A 25,513-nucleotide genomic window follows, 5' to 3' on the forward strand; every position below is an offset into this window, starting at 1 on the left:
GGGAAAATATGAGATTATTCCCCAAATCATTTTTATGCCAGATAGTTCTCCAAAGGAAACAAATTTCCGGAGCACTGCATTCATTCTATGCTGCGGGTTCCTTAAGTATAACGTAATGTCATCCGCATAAAGCATCACTAACAGGTGTTTGGAGGTATATCTGATGGCACAATCCCTGTGTTTCTGTCGGAGCTTGCCAGCCAAAGGGCTCCACTGCCAACGCAAAGCGGAGGGGCGATAATGGGCATCCCTGTCTAGTCCATCTAGAAATCCGTACTAGTTCAGAGAGCGAGCCATTTATGTGCACTTTAGTGGAGAGGTGTGAATATAAAAGGTCTATCCAAGCCAGAAAGCGTCAGCGAGACCCATACGTCGCAGCACCGTCATCAAGTAATCCCATTCAAGTGAATCAAGATGGCCACCACATCCAGGTCTAGGTCTTGGAGTACAGCAAATAATGTTCTCAGGTTATGTGAGGTTGATCTACCCGGGACGAAACCCGATCGGTCGGGCCTGACTAAGAATGGGAGGAGTAGGGAAAGGCGATTAGAGAATACGATAGTGGATTTAACCTACTTTTAAAAAGGCGACTATGCATTATTACCTGACTCTGTGGTTTGAAATTTCATTTGCTGTGTACAGTGAGATTGTTCCATAGAGTTAACTGTTTGCGCCCATGGCTTGGCTGCCTGTAAATTTTATGAAAACCGTGTGTTACTTTTTCCATTGTGAACAATGTGAAAGAAACAGAGAAGGTAGCCATTTCACTTCACTCATTGCTAGGACTGTTAGTCGAGATATTTTAAATATATTAACTAAATATTTTAAGTTTTTAAATGTATGTTATATCCTTTCTTTTTGTGAATTAAGGGCAGCAGGCTGAGAGGTCCTAATACATTCAAATACTGATAAATCTTGGCTTCATTTCTCTAGATTCTCTGCTCCCAGAACCTAAGACGTCATGCTTTGGGCTGCATCACCAGTCATCTAAGGTGCCCGCATTAGGCATACAATGCTTGTCTATAGTAGTCAGTCAGGAAACTGTCTTTCCAGGTACTGGCGGGGCATCCAGTCCACGAGAGCCTCGGTGCACGGGAGAACACCAGAAACATCTGCAGTGATTGTGAGCCCAGATGCCATTTTTGAAAGGCAACACCATAACCCTGGCGTTGCCATTTTCGTGCAGCCCTAAACTTTCTTAAGCTGCCCTACACCCTCATTTACCAAACTATGATATGAGAGATTTGGTTTTAGGCAGACCCGATCACGCATCCTACACCCCCTGATTTCTAAGGTCCAAAGTCTTTTTTCTTGGATGGACACCTATTTTTCTGCCTTTTTCTCCACTCACCTCTGCTTGAAAGGCGTGGCTCAGGTGAATCCGAGCAGGAGGAGGTTCCTTCACGCTGACCCTGGCAGCAGCAGCCCACCCCTTTGAGAACATTAACCCCACAAGTGGAGCTCATCAGCACTGTAATGGCCTCTGCTTGGCCAGGGGGTTACATCACCACAGGCCTTTCCATTGCAGCCCACTTGGCATCTAGATAACCATGCCCAAGCTAAGACAAAAAAGACCTTGTTAACTGGAGTGGCCAAACTAAAGTAATATTTGTAACCTGTCATATTTCATTTTTACTAACAAACAAGATCTCACCACACTGATTTCAGTATTAGAAATTACCAAGAGTGAAATACACATTAAAAAATGATGTATGCTAGATTTTCCACTAGGGAAGAAGGGTGTAGAAATTTCTTTACTTTGATGCATAGAAAATGGATGCAAAGCTTTGGACAACTCTGGCGGTTCCCATTGGTTTTCCAAATGTGTGCCCAGATTTTTAAAAGCAGGTGGAGATCCTGCAGCTCAGTATTCCTTGTTCCCCACATTGAGGAATGGGAGGGACAAAGGATAGTTGTGACATCCAGCACTGTCAGGGGCAAGACACTGTAAGTACCACTAGACAATGTAATTACCGCAGTGATAATTGCATTAACTTAATTACACTGCCTGGTCCCAGTCAATGCAAAAAAGTAAGTTTCCAACAAGGGGAGATCGTGCATAGTGCCACAAGGCCACCCCAACACTCAAGCTCCTCTGCTGGGAAAGCTGCTTTCAAGACCATTTTGATTAAGATAATTACATCGTCCACCCGCCCCTACAATGCTTCTAAAGTTCCACCTACGGAGCAAACCTAATTTCGCTCACCAGGAGTTAAAAAAACAAAGTTTTTTTCCCTGCTTGGGTATTTGCCTGATAATTCCCCCAGTTCTTCTAATGTGAACTTGGCAATTATATGTGTTGATGTAGCAATCAAGATGCTTATGGTACACAAGTCCCACAGATGTCATCAGTTTCAGTGTTGACTCACACGAGCAGGAAAGTGGCAAAGGCACGAGGGAAAGAGAGAACTTTTTGATTACAGCTGCTCTGTAAAGCAACCCGGTGCTGGCAGAAGCACAAGTGCAGTCCACTGTGGACTGGGTGCAAAAATGAAATAAAATGCAGAAACAGCAAGCAGTAGATTATCAAAAAGGATGAGGGATTTGCTGTGGTGTGGTGGAAATCACTGATACTTGTGCCCTTTCCTACAGGACATTCTGTAATCTTCCAGTAGCTCCTTGAACATCCTGGGTCTTAGTTCCTGTGTGTGGTAGCACCCCTGTCTTATGTGACTTATCCCAGGCCCTAGGACTCTGAAGGAGCCCAGATGGAGAGCCAGCAGGTCAGGTGGAGTGTTTCCTTCTTGGGAAAAGAATAAGGGGCACTGGCGCGATTGGGGACCACCCACACACAACTTGGATCACACTCAGCCTTAAAGACTGAAGAAGGAGAAGCCCCCAACAGGAAGGATGCCAGGAGCCATGTCTTGCTGTAAGACATCGCACCATCTGAGGCAGAAAGAAGTTGTTGTATGTGCTAATAATATGCCAGTGGATGGTATTTCAAAAGTGAAACAATTTACTCTCTACCTTGGTCACTTTCAACTTGTTGGAGGAGCATTAGCTATCTCATAGGGTTTATTGTAGTCTTGCATGAGCTAGACCAGTTCTTCTCAAACTTTTGGGAATCACTACCCACTTTTTAGCATGAAAAACTTTTGTGACCCATCTCCCTTTAATAAACACGAGGCAGGCGATTTTTTAATGTAACTTAAAGTGCTAGTGTGCCGTCAGTTATAGAGCACACTTCCCATTGGCCACTAAATTTACACAGTCTTGCTGATAAAACTATACTGCACACAAATGATAACACATGAAATCTGGTTCCAGTGAATATCTATCATTTGACAATCACTAAGTAAAATGTCTTGATTTCTTTTGATCCTAATAAAATCTTTGCTTCCTTCACACTTCAGAATTAGAAAATAGTGAATGTGTGTAGTTCAATTACCGATATTTACATTTTGTTTTGTGTTACAGTAAATTATATCCTATAGACTTTCCTTTCACACTCTTTGTACCCCAGCAAAACTGTCACACAATTCAATTTAGAAGGAGTTTGTGAACACCAATCCCCATGATGAAAAAATATAAAGAGCAATGTATCAGAAAACACAGCCTGACATTTGACCTCTGTTTTAAAAAGTGTGACAAGATAAATATAGAATTTAAAGGCATCTTTATTGCTTGCACTTTCACCACCCGCGATAAAAAAAATCGTCTTGCGACCACCAATGGGTTGCAACCAACTGTTTGTGAAAAGCTGGTCTAGAGTCATGTGCTATTCTACATCACGTATCAATATTTGCCTAACACTGCCTGGCTGTGGTGCCATTTCTGGTCAGCTCTGATTCAGGCCATGGACAGAGCTAATCTAGTTTTCTCAAAAATACTGTTTTGCGACAGTCTAGCCAGGATGGTGCTTCCACAGACAAGCAAAGTCCAACTTGCTGAGATCAGTAGTACGAGGGTGTATGGCCATGATGGAGACCCAAAATAATGAGTGCATGAATTGATTTCCTCATGAGTTGAAGATGGACAAGCCACCTGTGTTCTGTGAGTAGAGGAGGGCATGCTAAAAAAGTTTATGCACTCTTCAAATTGTTATACATATGTAATTGTACACTTTATTTAGAAGACAGAAGACGCAAAGCTAGGCCTCTTAACAAATTATGGGCAAAACAATCTCGGAACCAATATTCCAGTACAAAGATGTATCTGTGCTCTGTCCATGTTCATAGCTATTGACACGCATATCTCAGCAGATCCAGTGGTCGCACAGGCCCAGGAGCCCTCTGTGGAGACAGTGATTTTGCTCCTGGCACAGATGTTTCTCGGCAGCACGTGCATTAAGCCCGATCCATCGAGGATAGCGTTAATTAGTTTCAGGTCAGAGCCATCTCAGCACAGGAAGAGCTGCAGCGGAAGTGGCTGGTAAAAGACCTTCACCGCAAACTGTTTTCCTGTTCTCGCTGCAATCATACTGTCTTCTTTTCAATAATCACGTGCATTGTGAACGGAAGTGGAATAGCAAGCGATATTCCAAAAGAAATGTACTTCAGTGAAAATCAGCATTATTGTGTTCCTGGCAAGGGATGTCCCTTTAACCCTTCTGTCTTTTCTCTGACTGAAGATGCCTGATTGCCACAACTCTTCGTGCACCTGAGTTCCATTCCGCCATGGGGATGGAGTAAACTACTCGTCCCCATGGTGGAGAGGCCGCCCGAATGACTGCCTGTAAAACGGTCATTTATAAGAGCATTGGCAGGATCCACTGTCACGGCTGTTCTTGGAAATGCATTTCACTCTGTGCTACCGGGCTGCGCCTGCAGGAGGCAGCCCTGTAGCATACAGTATTTTGTTTTTCTTTACAAATACAAAATCCCGAAATGGGATTTTCTTTTTGTAAAGAAAAACAATAATGCTCCTCTTGCCACGAGAGTCTTCTAAGAGTTTTCTAAGCATAGACTCATGTAAATGTAGGCTACGACCATTTACTCATGTGTAAGTGCTTGAGCATTTAAGTGCTCTGAAAAGCTGTGAGTGTTGCAGCTTCGTAGGAGCAGTCAAGGATTGTTTCATGAATTACAAAAACAACACAATAGCATAGATGTAAACCCATTGATGCAGAGTTACACATTGTTTAAGAATCAGACCCTTTAAAGTGTTGTGATCCACGGGCAATCTGTAGCATTGTAATCCATTCTAAGATGCTAACCATTACCATCAGCACAAAGATAAATGACCTGCTTTCAGGAAAAATTTCAAAATGTTCCTTTGTGAATTGTAAGTACTCTCTCTGTTGATGGAACACCTTGAGTTAAAGCAGTACGAAGATCTGCACTGTTTCATTTATTCATTTGTTTCTGTCTGTGGCTCAGCTATGGCTCTCGGCGGATATAGGACCAGATGTACGAAATTCCTATTTTGCATTTCCAAATCGCGAATCATAATAAATCTCTAGTTAGGATATGCAAAATGAAATGTACAAAAATAGATACTTCCTAATAGCGATTTAAACAGACTAGGAATTGCTATTAGGAAATCGCTATTTAACAAGTGCTGCACCATTTGTTCCTATGGACCTAAAAGCCCATAGGTACGAATAGTTTTGCATTTCCAAATTAGCTATTTCCTATTTGGGAATCGCAAAATGCGATTTTTACTGGGTAAAAAAATCACATTTTGCGATTCCCTATTGCCCTTTGTACATCTGAAAAGGCAATTTAGCATTCCTTCACAGACCAAATTTGCGATTCGGTCCATTAAGAACCTTAGGGATGATTTAGAACGCAGCAGACAGTGTACTCTGTCACAAGGGTGACAGATATCCTGTCTGCCGAAATCTAAATCCCATAGAATAGAATAAGATTTAGGTTTCAGCAGATGAGATATCCGTCACCGTTGTGACAGAGTACACCGTCCGCGAGTTCTAAATCAGGCCTTTAGTCTTGAACTGTGTAACCACAACCTGACCTGTTTACATGCATGCCCCAACTCAGTGATCCAACCTGAACGTGGTGTATGCAACCGAAATGAATCATACACAACCTCTTTTTGCTATTTATACTGATTCTATACTCGTGCACCTTGAAGCATTTGAGTTCTGCAGTGTATGTAAAGTAATAAATAGAAACATAAACAAACATAAACCAAAACTCGATCTGCTTCTTCTTTTACCCATGGAAGGGTTTGTTCCTCGTGACCTTCTATGGTGTCTGGTTGGTGATTTTTCAATATGGGTTTATTCCTCATGACCTTCTGGGGTTTGTGATTGGTGATTTTGGTAATATGGGATTATTCCTCATGACCTTCTACGCAGAGTGTTTAGTGATTTTTGTTACAGTCTTTGATACAAAGGGCCTGATTTAGATATTGGCGGAGGGTTGCTCTGTCACAATGGTGATGGATATCCCGTCCACCGAAATCTAAATCCCATTGGGTATAACGGGAATAACCCCTCCGCTAATACCTAAATCAAGTTCAAAGTTTCTTTTTATTTGTTTATCAGGTTCTGTTTTCTTTTCGTTCAACTGGTGACATTGAGCCTTGAAGTTTCAAGATATTGCTGAGTGCAGCCCTTAGATGATTACGGGACTATGTTGTCCTATCTCAGTTAATTCAGATTGCATGTATGTGCTACCAGTAGCATTCTCCGATGAAGTCTGGATAACTTCATCGTGTGTTGCTAAACTCAAATGTGTAGGAAAACTTGGATTTCTTTGGCAATAATGACTGTGTTAGAGAAGCCCGGGACTTCCTGTTAGTTTTAGATATTAGTACATGGTCTGACATTTTAACTTTTTTACATTCTTAGCAGCTCCTCCTAAAACCTTTTTCTTTTTCTAGGCTACTCCTCCAAACTTAACAGCTCTATTTGTGTCATTGTCATGGAATGTTTAGATTTTCCTTTTTTGAGGCAGTTCTTCTGTGACTGCTGAACCTGCTTGTTCCCTAGTGATGATGCATGCATTTCTCCAACTCTTCTATCACCTCTGTGGCCATGTCCACCTGCTTCCACTTCATAGAGTTGATGATCAGATCTTAGAAGGAGTCTGTTTTTCCACCTCTATAGGTCCCTCTCTCTACTGTTCACCTTTCTCCATTCTGCACTACCAGCTACAAGTTGGGCACATGGCCCGAGGCCTTTCCCCACTTCTAGTAACTGCACCATCAATCTCTCTGCTTATTCACTCCATCTCCCTTGAGATATTATGCACTGCTGTCAGGTCAATCATTTTCATTTGTTCTCAAATCACAGGACATTCTATTGTAGGTGGTTGAGGTAGCATGGGGGGGGGGCTTAAAAGCACTTGCCCGTAGCTCAATACTTTAGGTTCACTTGGTCTCTTGGATGCTGGAATTATTCTTGTTTGAAGTTGGGATTAGTCAGTGCTTGCAGATATGGCTATGATAGCAGGAGAAGTGCAAGAAAGGACTATTAAGAAGAGTTAAGGGAAACATGAGGGTGGGTTGGCTGGGAACATTTTGGGAGAACCTTTTTACAGTGCTGCTGCTCTCATATGGGTGGGGTTATAAAATCCCCATGGTTGCCTATTTATCCAATGCCAATACAGTTTCCTGTGGTCTTTGATAACCCATTTAAAAGAATCTGCTTCAGCGGCAGGTCCGACAGCAAAGCTTACTGGCACCAACACCAAGACTCCCTCTGGCAGGAAGATTTTATGGACCCAGGGCACACAGTGTAGCCTAACCCTTCCTTTTTCTCACTGTGCAGTGACATGGAGTGGGTCATGTTGAGTTGATGTCGCCAGAGGAACCTACAACCAAGTCTCCTGCTTGGTGTGCCCGCTTTGGAGGGAGTATTCCCTTATTTATTATCCCCTTCCATAAGAACTTTCCAATAAGTCATCTCTTGAAATATTGAATCAACTCCTTGAATGATTACACTGCTTTCAAATTAGCTTTATTTTTAATTTTTTTAAAGATTAATGTTGGAAATGGCCCTTTCTGCAGTGTTATCCCCAAACATTTTGCGTTTCTCCTCCTATTTTTGGACCCCTTTTATTTTGGCTTTAGGGCTCTGGGCATTTTACCACTGGGAATCAGTGTTAAAATGCATATGCTCTTTCCCCTGAAACATGGTATGATTGGCTACACCTATTGGCCTTATTTAATTTACCTGTAAGTCCCTTGTAAAGTAATATACCATATACCCAGGGTCTGTAAATTAAATGCTACTAGTGGGCCTGCAGCGCATATTGCGCCACCCACAGAAGTAGCCTTTCAAACTTGTCTCAGGCCTGCCACTGCAGTGCCTGCATGAGCAGTCTACTGCCACAGTGACTCGGCAAGTCAAGCTACTTGCTTAGGCCTAAAACTCCCCTTTGTACTACACCTAAGTCACCCTTAAGGCAGGCCCTAGATAGCCCTAAGGGCAGGGTGCTGTGTATGTACAAGGTAGGACATATATTTTTGTGTGTTACATGTCCTAGTAGTGAGAAACAGCCTATTTTGTTTATCACTGCTGTGAGTGCTGCTCCTCTCATAGCTTTGCATTGGAAATTCCTTTATATACGTCTAAGCGGTAATTTCTGATCATGGGCATGTTTGGTATGTTTGGAATGGTAGTGAGAAATCATGCTTACTGGTGTGGGTGGATTTTACATTACTGTTTGGAAATGCCACTTTTATAAAGTGGGCATATCTCTGTGCTTATAACTTTATTGCTTTGCAGCCTGACTCCAGTCTGTGTCTGGGACAGAGTGACAGCCTCACTTGGTGCATCCCTTCCAGACAGCCATCACACAGGAGTGGCTGGGTGAGACAGAAGAGGCATCTTCATCCTGGGCTGGGGAGAGGGAGAGTCGTTCACATCCTACATGTGAATAGGCTGTGTCCTACCATCGCACAATGGGCTGATTACCCCCTACTGATGTCTGGAGACAGGGCTGAGATGAAAGGACGTTGTGCTTCACTTGAAAGGGCTCTTTTGAAGTTACCCCTGAACAAAGGCACTTTTTGAGTATAATTACAGGGGCTGTCGCCCCAGGATTGTGAGAGCACTTTTGGAACTGGGACTGAACGTCTGCCAGAAAGACTGCTGGACTGCACAAAGGAGTCATCTGGACTACTCTCCTTTGTTGCCCTGCTGCCTGGTACTTGCTGAGTGGCACAAGGGACTCACCTGAATTGCTTTTGTGCTTTTCTGCTTGTTGCCTTGCTGCCAGCTGCTTCCTGACTTTGGTTCCCCTGGGCACTGCTGGACTGCCAGGAGAAACTGCCAAATAGCCCCTTGCTTCATTGTGCTGTCCTGACTGACCCCTTTGTGCCCCTCAAGTACCTCCCAAGGAGCGCAGCGCATGGGGAAGCTCTATTTCCAGCTCCTTGGCATCTTCTATAGTCAGCTGCATCCTCTTCTTAGTGCATGAGGAGCATATTCATTTTTTTGTTATTTACCTTAGCTCCTGGTGAGCACTTATTTCTGTATTTCCCCTCAACTGAGTGCGTGGTGAGGGTTTTATTCTCCTCGTAGGGCGTGAGGAGCGTTTCATGTTATTTCCAGTAGCTCCTGGCGAGCAGTTCACATTTCCCCTTTATCTCCAGAGGAGTCTAATGCACGGTGAGCGTTCCCTGGATCATTGGTTCTCAAACCGTGGTAAAGCGTGCTGAAGCACTTTTGAGCCCGAAAAGCACAGATTGTGCACTACTTGTGCAGCGCGTGTCAGTGCGCCGGCTTCTACCTCAGCGCCATGCTGGTGATGTGTGCTGAAGTACTTTTGGGCTAGATCAGTGTAGGTTGGGCAATAGCTGTGAAGCGCGTGTCAGCAAGCTGGCTTCTCCATCACAGCTGCGCTCCCCAAGCCAGGAGAAGCACTGACGCACTAGGGGAAGCTCCGACCCCACGGGGCAGGTTGCCCAGCAATGTGGGACAGCCTGTGGCATTAATGGGGGGGGGGAGGGGGAGGCGGGGCCCAGCCGCCAACGCCTCCACATTGCACGCCAACACCCAATTGTAGGTACTGTGATCAGGCTGCTTCACTGCATGCTTGTGGGTGGCCGCCTCTACTCCTACTAAGAGAGAGGTCCATACTCTTTGGCCTGCAGTGTGTGTGTGTCCCATTCCCCCACGTAGAATCGTGGGGGCTGGACACTGCTGTAACTCTATGGGTGAAGTCCTTGGCTGAGACCACCAACCAAACCTTATTAATCCAGGAGCACCATGCAAAGGAACATTACCATATCACCTGTAGTAGGCGCCCCGGTGCCCCTGAGCTCTACCTTTCTCTCCCCACCAGACTCTCTTAGGAGTATCATAACCCCGCTGGTAGGGGGGCAGAGGTCCCTGTAGGTAGGTGGGCTCAGTACTATTGGTGTGCCAATCATGATATGATTTGTGGACTTGGGGGGTGTAATTGGTAATTGCCTCCTAACTAATCTCTGCATTTTTCTCATGACGTATGCTTACATTGACGGCATGCCAACCTGCTATTCAGTAGCTACACAAAATGCACAGTATTTATGATTTATGTCAGCTTTTGGTCTTTGACATATATGCCAGTATAACAATATATTTTTATACATTCTGTGTGGAGCTTCTTTTGTGGTATTTGTATTGTATCAGTGTTGTGAGTGTGTTACGCAAATGCTTTACACATGACCACTGAGCCCAGGTTATCTTAGGTGTGTAACTTACTTGCCCTTACTAGAGTGGTGGGTTCTGCCTGGCTTAGGTGCAAACCCTAGCGAACCAGAAACCCAATTTCTAACAATTACCTATTGAAGATTACATGAATGAAAATATATTACAAATTAACGGCATCTTAATTAACAACCTCTTGAGTAGGAGCAGATTGACACTAAATGAATGACATAGATGGAGAGCAGAAATGAAAGATCAGCAGCAAAGAACAATGAGTATTGAGGGTAGATAAGAAATAAAATAATTCCTTTAACAGAGACCAAATAAATTCCATGCAGAAATATCAATCAATGTGTTGCCATACAACCATCAAAGCCAATTACTTGGCACAATCACTTAGAAATACTGTGTTTCTCCTGATTTCTCCAGTACAAGTTGTGCACCCTGCATGAAATGAGTGAATCTGCCCCGGGAAAGAGAAATTGATCTGTGAAAGGTTCAGCAACAATTCCAACATCTAAGCTTGGCCAGAGAGTGAGCTTGATTAAGCACAGGTTAAAGAATCACCTTTTTAGATTTTTTTCTAGTAGTCATAGTATAGAAGCCGTAAAAAGGAGTATTTTTTTTTTTTTTTTTAACTTTATTTATTGCTGCCAGCACATGCAGTAACAATACCTCCAGACCTCAAGACCTGGCTCTTTGACTGAACCGGCCATCCAGCACCTCGAATGAGCTGCAGTACCCCCCAGCGCCCTGAGACCCAAGCAGGTGATTAGCCGCGTCTATAAATATCCTGATTGATTTAATACAACAACGTATATATTTAAGACATTATGGTAAAACCACACCATAAAAATATAGGCATCAATTGTTAAAACAATAAATAGTGCAGTGTTATTTTAAAAGTGGTTACATTCAACAATTGCGATCAGCCCAAAAAAATAAAAAGTATTGGTAAACATATTAAAAGCAAACATCCAAAACAATCAGTAAAGGCAAGAAAGGCTGTAGGCCCCCTCTGCTGATTCATCCCCAAACTTTTTGTCTCAACCTATCCTGTTTTGCTGAATTGGTCTTTGTTGGCTTTAGGACTGTGCTCTTTACCACTGCTAACCTTTGCTAATGTGCTTGTGCGCTCTCCTTAAAACATAGTACAATTGGCCTACACCTAATTGGCACATTTTACTTGTATATTCCCAGTAAATGGTACTCCACGTACCCAAGGCTTGTAAGGGAAAATGCTAATAGTGGGCCTGCAGCAGTCATTATGTTACCCACTAAAGTAACATTTTAAAAATATCTCAGGCACACCACTACAGCCTATCGTACAGTTTTAAACTGGAATTTCGTGACCAGGCTAAATAAACCTTTTGCCAGGCCTAAACCTTCCTTTTTAGGTCACAGAATATCAGACAGCCAGATGTCTAGTTTGCTAAAGACATCTTGGGGACATTCAGCAAGCTGACCTAGGAATGCATTCGGCCCATTGCTTGCCATTGGCTTTGTGGTTTGTAACTCACATTTTCTTGCTTTCAGTTTGCTGGTTTTATTTGTTTCAGGCTGTCCAGCTTGAGTCCGTATCCTCCCTTGTCCAAACTTTAGTTACAGTATCCTTCTGAGGGCTCCTTTCTGTAAAAAGGCCTGCAAATCTTGTTCTTGTCCTGTCACATTTGCTGTGCATTCAAAGACCGAGGTCAAATATCAGATGCTTTCTTCCAAGGGCACTTGTTTACTTTTCTTTCTCTGACTTCAATGTGAGAGGATTTATGTGACAGTCTTGCTAGACACTGGCAGTAGGAAAGAGTTTTTTTCTAGCACACAACATTTAAATGAACTGTGTAAGTATTTCAGAATATATCAGAAATAGGAATACGAATGAAGCACATTTTGTTTAATTCCTGACGTGTGTTGTAAACAAATACTTTAATATGATCAAAACAAGTCATTACACTGGGTGATGCAATTCCACACATTTTCGTCTGTGCTCTGTATAGTTCCATTAGTAAAACTATATATCTATGCAAGTGTAATGGTCATTCCAAATGAAAATGTATTGTCTGTAATGGCAGTGTGCTACCACACCATGAATACTCCAATCTATGCCACTCCACTCTACTCTACTCTGCACCACTCCACACTACTCCACTCTGCACCACTCCACTCTATGCCACTGCACTCTGCACCACTTTATGCTATGCCTTTCTACTCTACCCTGTGCCTCTGTACTCTATGCCAATGCACTCTTCAACACACTACTCTACACTATTGCACTCTTCGCCGCTGCACTCTACACCACTCTAGCCTGCTCTGCACAACTCCATTCTATGCCACTGTACTCTATGCCACTCTGCAACACTGCGCTCTGTGCCACTGCACTCTATCCCAATATACTCTATGCCAGTGCTCGTAACTCTATAGCACTCAACTCTATGCCCCTGCACTCTACGCTAGTCCACTGTTTGCCACGCTAATCTACTCTGCACCACTGCACTCTATGGCACAGACGAGGGTGCATTTTATTTAAAATGTAGGGCACGGGGATTTATATTTTACATTTTCTGGCAGTGAAAAACTCCTAAAGTTGTTTTTCACTATTGCAATACCTATATCTCCCATAGGATAACATTAAGTTACCATGTTACACTTAATAAGTGATAACTTAAGTTTGGGAGCTGATAGGAAACGGGATGTTTACACTCAAATGGATTGTAATTAAAAACCCTTTTTAATAGTAAAATCGGATTTTAAGTAACAATTCTGAAAATGCCACTTTTAGAAATTTGGAATTTTCTTGTCCTGACCATTTGCACCTTCTGCCATTATCCTGGGTCACATTACTGGGAATAGCTTAGCTGTGTGGTCTTGTTTATTCTTCCCAGACAGTGAGACAAAGGGTAACTAGGTGACGGCAGGAAGGGCCATTCCGGCCGTGATGTTCGGGATGGAACTGTTCCCTTCCCCACTTACATTTCAAAGGACTGCCTCCACCACACACACACAAGGACCTGAGGCCAGTCTTTCCTCATCCTAGACTACCTGGATCCTTGGCAGAGGAAGGAAGGAACTTTATAGCTCACCTCAAAGGCTATTATAAAACTACGTGTGAATATTGGACCTTCTGAGCCACTCACCAGGTCACTTCTGGACCTGTGGAAGACTCAGGAAAAGGACTGCTCTGCTGCCCTGCTTCTGGAAGGACTGCCTTGTTGTTGTCTGCTGCAGTGCTCTGCTGTCCTGCTGTCTGGTGAAGGAAGATTGGACCTGCTGCTTGAACTCAGAACCACCAGAGTGACTCCAAGGGCATCACAAGCCCCAGAGACCTGATCTGCATCTGCTCAGCTGGACCTGCCGGTGCTCTGCTGCTGGCCTCTGTTGGAGTGAGCCCTGATCCCCAAGAGGAGCACCCCTAGGTGCTGGACCCTTGGCTAGCATAAGATTGTACTCCTCCCTGCCCAAATGTGGGCTCCCTCGGAACCAATGCAGCTTGATGCAACTCTTTCACAGGACCTCGCATCGCAGTACCACTCGGCTCCTGACTGGCAGCCTCATTGGAACTGATGCGGCACGATGTAACTCAACACAGCACCTCACACTGCCTGTTTGATGGCCTCATCAGAATCCATGCAACTCGATGTAGTGTGTCGCAGTACTTTGCATCCCTGACCAGGTACAACCAGTTACACTGTCCAGCGGGTCAAACTCAGTGCTGTACCTGGAGTTTGCTCCAGTGTGGTCAGCGTGAACTTGAACTGATATCAGTTTATTTAATAGAATATATTCTATTTTTCTAGATTGGTGTGGGATTTTTGTTGTGTTTCACTTTATTACTCTTTGTGTGCTGCATAAATCCTTTGCACATTGCTTCTGAGCTAAGATTAACTGCTTTCGTGCCAAGCTACCAGAGGGTTAAGTACAGGTTAATTTGGTGACTTTTGTGGTTCAGCCTGACAAGAATTGTGGTTGTTGCTTGAGAAGGATTTTCACCCCACTCAACCAATAACTCAGTTTCTTATGTTTGATACCTAATTTGAAGCCTGAGGTCTCACGTTCACATACAATCACCAAATGCATGCTGACAACAATGCTTAAAGGTAAGTGTTTCCCTACATTTTCTAAGTTAAAGGTTTATGACATCATGAGATATATTTCTCCTAAACCATGTGCAGAGGTAGAGCTGTACTTCATTCTATATGTTTTCTCATTTTGTCTTTAAAGGACTCCTCATAGGCTCAGGCTGTGCCTTGTATCCCTTAGGCTGGAACAGCCCAGAGATCAAGCAGACTTGTGGGAATGCCTCTAATCAGTTTTACCTAGGTAAGTAGAATTTAGGAACTAAGATGTCAGACCCGCAAATTGCTTACCTGTTGAATTCAATAAACAAAATATTAATGCAATTGATTGGGAATTACTGGTGCACCTATTTAAGTGTTGGAGCAAGCAGCTATGTTATTTATATTGTGCCCCATACTCATTCACTCAACAACTTTGTAGTCTCTAGTGAAATGTGACTGCTTGGTGAAAACCAGTGATGTTAACTATAGGTTACGATGTTGTAGCCTTAATTTCCCAAATACGTTTTCAGCATTCCCCACTACTATTTCATTTCTATGCCCATCAACAGTCCCCTACCATCTCTCCTCCCTCACCAGGACCTCTCTCCATTATTCACCAGCACTCATCACCCTCGCCATAATAAGTCCAGCCCTCCTTTTTATCCTGTCCTTAGATCCACTCTTTCTCTCATGAACTCAACTACCAACTCTCATTTCACAAAAACATGTCCACTTTACTTCTTATGTCTAAATTCTCTGATAACATCTCTTCACTTTTGTATTCCCCTGTCGCCTGTCAGGCAGCTGTCCTTTCTCTTTTACCCTCTTGTCCCAAGTTTCCAACAGTTTAACAACATGCCAACACTGGATGGTCTTCTGCGGTCCAAGCTGAATTCCTCTAAGATGTAATAAAACTGTTACGCTTTACAAGCCTTGTCGGCTTCCAACCACTTGCACTGTGATGCTCTAACTCCATCTTCATTATCCTGACAACTTGGAGTTCTCTTTTACTCTCCCATGCAACATGAGGTAATCACAACCACCATAGTTGGAACGGTAGATGTGAATAACTGGGATGTTCTGTCACAACACACGGTCTCTTCTCTGTGCCAGCTCGGAAACGTCACTGAGAAAACCCTCTTCGACCTCCCAGGTTTCACTTGCTGTTTGATAAATATATGATCCTAAATACATTACTAATCACTAAAGCACTGCTTCAACTTTGGTTGTAATATTTCTTCTTGGAACATCTGTTCTGATTATCCTCACTAACTTCACTCAACATACCTAGAGTCAAGATTCTTGTCCTTCAGTTTACCATGAACTCTGGAATATCTTCCCCCTGGCAATACACACATGACTTCCCTCCCATGTTTCAATATCTTCTGACACATCCAGATGTGAGTGTTTACCTCCACTCTCTAAAAAACCCAACCTCAGGTGTTATCGCAGGCATAACTCCAACAAATGCCCCCTGTCAATGTCATTGTTACCCACATGTCATATAATTTATTGTATGTAAAATGTACTCTGTAAAGACTGTGTCTGTCTTTACCCAACTTACTGTGCAACAATGTCTCACCCATGCCTCTAAATGTTCCACCAGACAAATACTACTCTTTTGTACTGTATGCTTACAGCACAACTATGTTACAAATATTAATGTGCCCAAAAATACAGATCCAAATGTATTGTCATCTTCTGCAGCCTTGTAGCACTGAAAAAAAAAATGAGAATGACTGAGTAGAAAACAACTGAGAGACAGTACCGAGAAGTCACCAAATACTAGTGCAGTCGTGTCAGGGAACCGCCTGTGGATCAAAAGGGGGCAACTGTTGAGCAGTCAGCAGGAGGGGGTTTTGGGAGATCAGATTGATGGAGGACTGGAGCCTCAGACTAGATATGAGCTGTGGTAGAACTCCCATAAACTGAAGCTAGCGCCTAAGAAGTAAAAGACGTTTTCTGTGAGAAATCCAGGGCTTACCTTTGGAATCAGAGGCCCAAGTACAAGTTGTCCCTCGAAAAAATGTGGATGTCGTATTTTAGCAGCACTAAACAAGAAAAATATGGGTACAGTATTTTAGCAGCATCAAACTAGCATTTAAGTTAAAAAAGACAGATCACAAAATTCCAATACCAACTTCAGAAGTACAAATTTGGGTCAGCTGACCAAATAAAGTAATTGGGTCAGTAATCCAAAGTGTGTCATTCAGGGCATAATAGACCCGACCTAGGCACCCTCTGTGGCTGACCAGCAAGGAAGCTAGGATGTGTATAGTCTGAAGATTCTTCCCAGTCAAAATCTATGGAGGACTCCTCCTTGGCACTGTTTGCAGCTCACAGACTCTGGTGGCGGAGAGTATTTCATCTAATAGTCAACAGTTTTACCTTTAGATTTATAAATTTTTTATTTCATACTTTCTTTAAGTAGTCCTGTGGTAGCCTTCAACATTAAGTTCAAAATCTCCAAACAGGACAAAACCTGAAAAAGTCTCCAATGAGGCTGTACCTTTTTGGGGTAGGTTTGGCACCACAATTTCCGCCCACTGACCCAGCAGGAAACGCCCTACAGCATTGTCTCCGGCTCGTAATCGAGCCAGCAGCAGTGCTGCAGTCCGCAGGGTGCACCAGTACCATCACAATGTTCAATGTCTGCAGAGCAGACAGTGAACATTGCGATGGTGCTGGCCAGGGGGCCATGTCAAGCGCAGGGGCAGTGCAGGGCCCCCATCACGGGGCACACTGCACACGTTCTCCGCCAGCCTTTTTATTCTCCTCCATGAAATCGCAGGCACTGAATGAAATCGTAATCTCCTGGGTGGCGCTGCATGCACTGCTGCCCTGGCAGATTAGGACCGCCAGTACCTCCAGGCCGATGGGATGACGAATTCTGGCAGTGCTGGCGGTCCTACCGCGGTGCTAGCATTGCGCTTGTAAAGTGGCACTCGGACCGCCACATTGGCTGCGGTCCGACCGCCATCCGCAAACCTGGCGGTTATGTTACAGGCTATTTACAAAGCACACACCAATTTTCTCTAGGTGAAAGTTAAAGAAGGTGAACATGTAAAAAATAACAATACGCTCTACTAAAGCAGGACAACAAAGAATAAGTCTGACAGAAGAGCCACGTCTTAAGTTTTTGGCATAACTTAAGAAGAGATTTCCCAAGGTGCAACGAAACAGAAAGGACATTCCAGAGCTTTTCCTCACAAGTTGCTAAGCTCCGACTGTCAGTCATTTGCTTATGGTATGTAGGAACAGTCAATAGGTCGGCCGAGGATGATCAAAGTGTTCTTCTGGGGAAGTATAATTGAAGACTTCTACTGATAAATGCTGGAGAGTCACTTTGTACTGCTCTATGTACAATACTGAGGACTTAAACTGAACCCGCTGCTTGATGGGAATCCCATGTAATTCCTGCAACAATGGACTAGCATATGGAAAACTAGGTGCATCTGAGAGCAGTTGGGCAGCTATAGTCTGTACAACCTGTTGTTTACCTAGGAAAATTGTGATATTCACAAATATAGGGACTTACCATAATGAAGGTGTGATCCTATAAGGGCTGCAACTACCATATTCCTGCAGTCGGGGGATAACAGAGGAAGAATCTTTTTTTAGTAGTTTGAGCTAATATGTGCAGGATGACCCAAGAGATGAAAATTGAGGTGCTAAGGCAAATGGCAACCAACATTCACACCAAGGCTTTTCACCAGCTTGGAAGATGCATGTAGAGAGCCCACCTCAACAAGCCAATAAGTGCTGTGTCAAGCTGAGCGCCTTGAGGGATTATTCACTAAGCTCATTAATACCTGGATACCACCATCAGCCTATATGTATGAGGTAATATTTATCTCTGTTAGAGCATTCACCAATGGGCTAACATAGACATTAAATAAGTGAGGAGGAAGTGAGGATCCCCGAGATACCCTACAACTTATAGATAACCTTTGATCTGAGAAGGATGCTATTTGTTCTGCCTGGGTCCAATCAAATAAAGGCAGTTCCCTCAATGCCTGCAGCTTTGACATTGTCCAAAATGATGGCATGATCAACATGTGAAAAGTGGCAGACATCCAGTCCAATCAAGTTGTTGACAAGGCCAGCATCTAACTCTACCACAAGATCATCTAGAATAGAAAGAAACTCTGACCCTGTAGCAAGGGCTGGCAAAACTTAGTCTGCATTTTACCCAGACAGTTGTTGTCCTGGAGGTGTCCTGTAGTTGCTACAAAATATTTCAGTCTTAACTTTACCAAAAGGTCTATATCTTCTTCCTGGATGCTTCTGTGTGCTGAGGCTGTTTATTTCAATGGTGGGTGGGCTGCACAAACATCCTTTTTAGGATTACAGCAAACCTCCAGAAGCAACTCGTCCTAAAAGTATTCTGCAAGGCAGCACAGCATACTCTGCTCCAGGGTCCTTTTTCCCACTTACCAGTCCCTGTAAGTCAGCCAACAACAGTGACTTCATACAGACTAGTGATTCTACCCTCTTTTTGTTGCTTGGCATGTGACCAGCTTTCATGGCCCTCAGAGAAGACTTTCGAAGTCTAACATACAGGGGAGAGAGGATATAGTGTCACCTGTTACACGACCGGACATGGGTCTAAAATGTGTATGACACTATTGTTGCCTGAACTCTTTTCTCATTTACCATTTTCAAAAGACAACTTATTTAGGAGATGCTCTCAGATGCATGCAGCCACACATAGAAAAATAACCGATTGGTCACTTTAAAGCTGCCCATGGACCTTCACAAAACAATCATGTGGCAGAGTAACAGTTTGCCCCTACATTTATTTTCATGGTCTGCTGAAGGGCATAGAATCTTACTCCTACATTTCTGCTTCCATTCCCTTATCTCCACTGGGGAAGATGGGGCTTGTTTATGAATACAATGGTACATGCCCATGATGAAGAACTGATACTATAGGACAATACATAATGGAATCCTCATTATTATTCATAAACATTGAATAGAACAGCATGTTAACCCCATCCTACAGGTGGTAGAGTGCTGTAAGGAATGGAACAAGGTAATTATGAGAACACTTGAGATGAATGTATACTCATTTATCGGTTGTAGCTGTATGCTACCCAGGTTTCATTAGAACAATTAAATAACCTTTACCCATGATACAGTTGAAAAACTTGCCTAACACTAACCTTGAAATGCAACTATATCCTCCAGCAGCCAAGAGTTGCCAGAAGGCCCTCAGCACTTTTCTCTTGTTAGTTACCAAGATTACAGTATGTATATATGTAGGTAGATTTGTAGAAAGCTGATCTGGTTAGACATCAAGAGATTGCTGTACAGGGAATCTGAAGTAAGGAAGAATTGAAGATCATGTACACAGAATAAACAGAATGTTCCATCCTATGCCATCAGCCTTAGCAGTGGTGAGGTGGCTTATCAATGTTTGATGAGCTTTACATGACCCCGCTCGCCAACATCCTCCGACCACACGGAATCACCATCATATCCTACACAGACGACACCCAGCTCTTCATCTCCCTCACTTGTAACCCTACCACCGCCAAAACCAACCTCCACGCTGCACTCCTTGACACCGCCACATGGATGACAGCAAACCACCTTAAGCTCAACTCCAACAACACCGAAATCATAATTTTCGGACCCAACAAAACCATATGGCACGACTCCTGGTGGCCCACCGCCCTAGGCCCCCCACCAACCCCCACAAACCACGCACCCAAACTCAGCATCATCCTGGACCCCTCCCTATCCATGACCCAGCAAGTTAACGCCGTCACCTACTCCTGTTTCAACACACTCCGCATGCTGCGAATAACCTTCAAATGGATTCCCATAGAGACCAGAAAGACCGTCACCCACGCACTCATCAGCAGCAAGCTGGACTACGGAAACGCCCTCTACGCCGGCACCACACTCAAACTCAAACGCAAACTCCAGAGAATCCAGAACGCAGCCGCCCACCTCATCCTGGACCTCCCACGACATGAACACATTTAGTCACACCTCAGATCCCTTCACTGGCTCCCTATCGACAAGAGGATCACCTTCAAAATCCTCATCCACGCACACAAATCCCTCCAAAACACCGGACCAACCTACCTCAACGAAAGAGTGAACTTCCACACTCCCACTCGCCACCTCCGGTCCACCGACCTTGCACTCGCCACAGTACCCTGCATCCAATGCGCCACCACCAGAGCCAGATCATTCTCCTACCTCGCCCCCAAGGTCTGGAACTCCCTCCCCACCAACCTCCGCAAGACCAAGGACCTCCTGCTCTTCAGAAAAAACCTCAAGACATGGCTGTTCGAACAGTAACCCCTCTTCCCCCATCCCCCGCCACCAGCGCCTTGAGACCCTCATGGGTGAGTAGCGCGCTCTATAAATTTTTTGATTGATTGATTAATTGATGAGGTGGGCTTTAGAGGGGTGAGTATTTAGTTATTATCAAAACTGTAGGAGGAATGTTCTGACCCACATGTGTGAGTCTTTGTATGAACTTGTATGTGTTGTTCTTCAGAGCACAAAGAAAGAGATCCAACACATATCTGGGGATACTGTCCAACATGAGTTTACATTGGTCACTTCTCGTTGACTAGGAGAAGTCAAAGAAAGCATCTGCCTTGTATTGCGAATACTGTCAAGCCTGTGAGTGCTAATGAATTAAAAAGGTGACTTCTTTCTTATTGTAAACCGTTTTTAACACACCAGTCTGAAGGACTGATTCACAATGGTAACTTACACTTTTGAGTCATTTTACACTTTTCAGTGAGTGTACTACTTTTTGGTATTCACAAACTGCACTTTCTGTTAGTATTTATTATGACTTTACTACTTAAGTTCAAATTAGGGCATCACATATTTGGAGCCCAATTGCATCAGAACCAAACCTATACCTCAGTGGGTATTGCTACCTGTTAATGTAGCTTAACCTTCTTTAATGCACTCAGCTGAATGTAGCATCCACTGAGTAGCTCTTGTTTTCCAGCTGCACACAATCAGACTTGAGTTCATGGCTTCTCCAGGGCCTCAGTTCAAAACAAGGCATTATTTTAGAATCAATTAATCAACATTGTGGCTGCAAGAATGCCCTCCAGTCTCTGGTCGAGCCTTACGATGGCTCTAAGTTTCATCCTACACAATCAAAACCAAGGAGTTCACAGTCATGTTCAGTATCTCTCCCAGTAGGCATGGCACAGGCTTTCATGTACCGCACTGAAACTGGAGTACATACAACAGATAAAGGAGTATAGAGAACACATTCATTGATGTGCTGTCAAGGCCGGACTGGCTGTACCAGGCATCGGGCATTTCCCCGGGAGGGTGGAGGCTGCTTTTGTTTCTGGGGGCCTGTTTTGTAGTAGTGCATCAGTTTTAAAAGCCCTGTCCTTGTATATCCAATCGTATTCAGGCAACACTAAAACAATAAAAGTGCAAAGAAAACTCTGGTGATTAATGTACCTGCTAGAGAGAGATTGGGGTTTTATCTAGTGGCGGTTTTGACTCATCTAAGGTAGCACAGAGGGTTTATATGCCTGTTGAAAAGAACGTGTACTGTCCAGATCACAAAGCAATATTTTCTTTGCAGTGGGATACTGCTTTTATCACAGAGATCCTTTTGTTACTGTGCAGTTCATACATTACAATCATAATCTAGCACAGTGAGCTATGAACTGGCATTAAAGAGCAGCATGCAAACTGCATGGTACAGGTTGGAAATTTATGTTTTTTTCCCAGTCTTTGATTATCCTAATTTTGTTAAAAAAGGGTTAGACATACATTGTTATTATTAAAGTCAACCCTAACCATTGTCTTACATTCTGATTCCTGAGTTTATGCCTTCCCAGACGAGGCACTCTTAAAAATGTCTACCAGTATGACTTACATGTGAATCCTACACCTTGAAATCTCCTTTGTCTTACTTCACAATTTCTATACATTGATTTACACACGCACAAATCATTGTTTCTGTATGTGTGAGTGATGTAAAGTTCTTCAATACCCTACGCTGGTGAGAGAGGTGCTACAAAACAAATGAAATACATGTGAGAGAGAGGCTATGGAGAAATGAGAGGCACTGCTAGAGGGTGATGGTGATGGAATCATTGATGAGCCCCAGTAAAGATTGCTGTATCCTGGTGCACTGTAAGGTCGTCCTTTACTATGCTTCAAAACCTAACACAATTGAATAGATAATGCAAAATGTGTTATAGAATGCCCTGTTTTTGTACTTTTTCCCAAATTCCCAGAACCTCCTCAAGCCTTATTGTAGTGGTCAGGCTTGCTCGCTATGTATCTTATGGAGGCTTGTCTGACAAAATTTGCCAGGGCTGCTTTGGGTTCCCAGTCTGACCTTGAGTGCTGTGGTAGAGAAGAATACATAGCATATTGTTAAAATATTTGCTTTTTATCTATCTTTGGATCCAAGTCACTTTTAATTTGGAACTAGATTAAAAATATTCTGCTGTTCGGACTATCTTGGGTCACAAACAAGTTAACAGTAACCAGAAACAGGCTGGACACAACTAGAATGGGGTGGGGAGATAGACAGAGAATTGGATATCAATTATCAGAGGTAGGTAAAAGTTTCCTGACAGTGGCCCTTAACTTCTAAGCTGTCAGTTAGCCAAAGGGCTTGTCAGTCAGTTGTTGTCAGGAAGTTGGGCCTTTAACTGCTGGCTTGTGCAGGCTGACTGACACTTAACCGCTGCCCATTTCTTGGTGGAGCATAGTGCAGTTACGTTGCTAGTTTTTGATCATGTGCACTGGGACACTGGTAACCAGGCCCCAATACATGTACTATGAACCCTAAAGCAAGTCCAAATTGGCTACACTCCTGACTGACATATTTAAGTTACCTATACATCCTTAGTATATGGTATCCAGGGCCTGTAATTTAAGTGTCACTAGTGGACTGCAGCACATGTGGTGCCACTATAAAAGTGACAATGCAAAGTATGTCTCCAAGCCTGCCCTTCAGCCTTGCTAGACAGTTTTAAAAATGACAATTCGACCTGGAAAAAGAATCGTTTTGTCAGGCCTAAAGCTTCCTTTCTAATAAATGATACATGACTATTAAAATAGGCTCTAAATGTCCATAGGGCAGTGTTAGAAATAGGGTATTTGGTTGGCAGTCAGGGTACCCTCTGTCCAAGCAAGAACCCTCACTCTAGTCAGGGTAAATCACACACAATCCAAATTATCCTGTGCCCACCCTCTGGTAGCTTGGCACTGAGCAGTTAGGCTTAACTTAGAAGGCAACGTGTAAAGTATTTGTGCAATAAATCATACAATAACACAATATAGCACCACAAAAATACACCACACAGTGTTTAGAAAAATATATAATATTTATCTGGATAATTGCAGGTCAAAACGAATAAAGATGCAATGTGAAATTGTAGAGATATCACTGAAAAGTGATATTTAGGGGGTGATTCTAACTTTGGCGGGCGGCAGAGGCCGCCCGCCAAAGTTCCCCCAACAGAATACCGCTACGCGGTCAGAAGACCGCCACGGTTATTCTGTGTTTCCCGCTGGGCTGGCGGGCGACCGCCAGAAGGCCGCCCGCCAGCCCAGCGGGAAACCCCTTCCCACAAGGAAGCCGGCTCCGAATGGAGCCGGCGGAGTGGGAAGGGTGCGACGGGTGCAGTAGCACCCGTCGCGATTTTCAGTGTCTGCAATGCAGACACTGAAAATCATTTAGGGGCCCTCTTATGGGGGCCCCTGCAGTGCCCATGCCATTGGCCCCAGGACACCCCTCACCGCCATCCTGTTCCTGGCGGTAGTGGCGGTGAGGGGGTCGGAATGGAGGATTCCTCAAGGCAGCGGAAAACCAGCGGGAGACCGCCGGTTTTCCGTTTCTGACCGCGGCTGTACCGCCGCGGTCAGAATGCCCTTGGGAGCACCGCTAGCCTGTTGGCGGTGCTCCCGCAGCCCCCGGAATGACCGCCTAAGTGTCTTAAGTCTTTAAAAAGCAAACAAAGTCTCTTTCAAGCACAAAGTACCTGGTTTAAAGTGGAAAATCTCCGCCAAGGGCCGCAGAAGAAGAGATACGTGGAAAAATGGTGTGTGCGTCGATTTCTCCGCTGCACACACAGACTTGCGTCGTTATTTTTCACGCGGGGAATTCGTGCGTCGTTTTCCGGCGCGCGGACAGTCTCTTTCTGTGGTTCGCGGGATTACCAGATGTCCTGGGATCTGTGCGTGGATTCTTCAGCTTGTTTTCCGGCTGCGTGTCGTTCCGGGAGGCTGTGCGTAGAATTTTGGTTCTCACAGCAGGCATGTCTGGAAGTCGGGCGGCGTTGTCCTTGCGAGGCCGTGCGTCGAAGTTCTGGTCGCCCCGAAGGCGTCCCGTCGATCAGCGTCGGTGTGCGTCGATTTTCTCACCGCGGAGCAAGCTGTGCATCGAAATTTTCACGCACGAAGAGTCCAAATGAAAAAGAGAAGTCTTTTTGGTCCTGAGACTTCGGGGAACAGGAGGCAAGCTCTATCCAAGCCCTTGGAGAGCACTTTTACAGCCAGACAAGAGTTCAGCAAGGCAGCAGGCCAACAGCAAGGCAGCAGTCCTTTGTAGAAAGCAGACAGGTGAGTCCTTTGAGCAGCCAGGCACTTCTTCTTGGCAGGATGTAGTTTCTATTTCAGGTTTCTTCTCCAGCAAGTGTCTGAGGTGGTAGGGCAGAGGCCCTGTTTTATACCCAAATGTGCCTTTGAAGTGGGGGAGACTTCAAAGTGTGGCTTAGAATTGCACCAGGTCCCCTTTCAGTTCAATCCTGTCTGCCAGGGTCCCAGTAGGGGCTGTGGCAGCCCTTCACCCTCCCAGCCCAGGAAGACCCATTCAAAATGCAGATGTATGCAAGTGAGGCTGAGTACCCTGTGTTTGGGGTGTATCTGAGTGAATGCACAAGGAGCTGTCAAC

The 25,513-nt window shown here is 44.2% G+C and overlaps 1 protein-coding gene across 1 annotated transcript in view; it reads left to right on the forward strand.

Annotated features, from left to right (window-relative positions):
* The window catches only part of LHFPL1 (LHFPL tetraspan subfamily member 1), a 266,798-nt gene that overhangs the window by 114,971 nt on the left and 126,314 nt on the right, over window positions 1-25,513 (forward strand). Inside the window, exon 3 of the mRNA XM_069205934.1 lies at window positions 14,759-14,857. Coding sequence (XP_069062035.1) covers window positions 14,759-14,857 — 99 coding nt within the window. The remainder of the gene's footprint in view (window positions 1-14,758; window positions 14,858-25,513) is intronic.

The sequence above is a fragment of the Pleurodeles waltl genome, chromosome 2_1 (assembly GCF_031143425.1).
Source record: "Pleurodeles waltl isolate 20211129_DDA chromosome 2_1, aPleWal1.hap1.20221129, whole genome shotgun sequence".
Taxonomy (NCBI): domain Eukaryota; kingdom Metazoa; phylum Chordata; class Amphibia; order Caudata; family Salamandridae; genus Pleurodeles; species Pleurodeles waltl.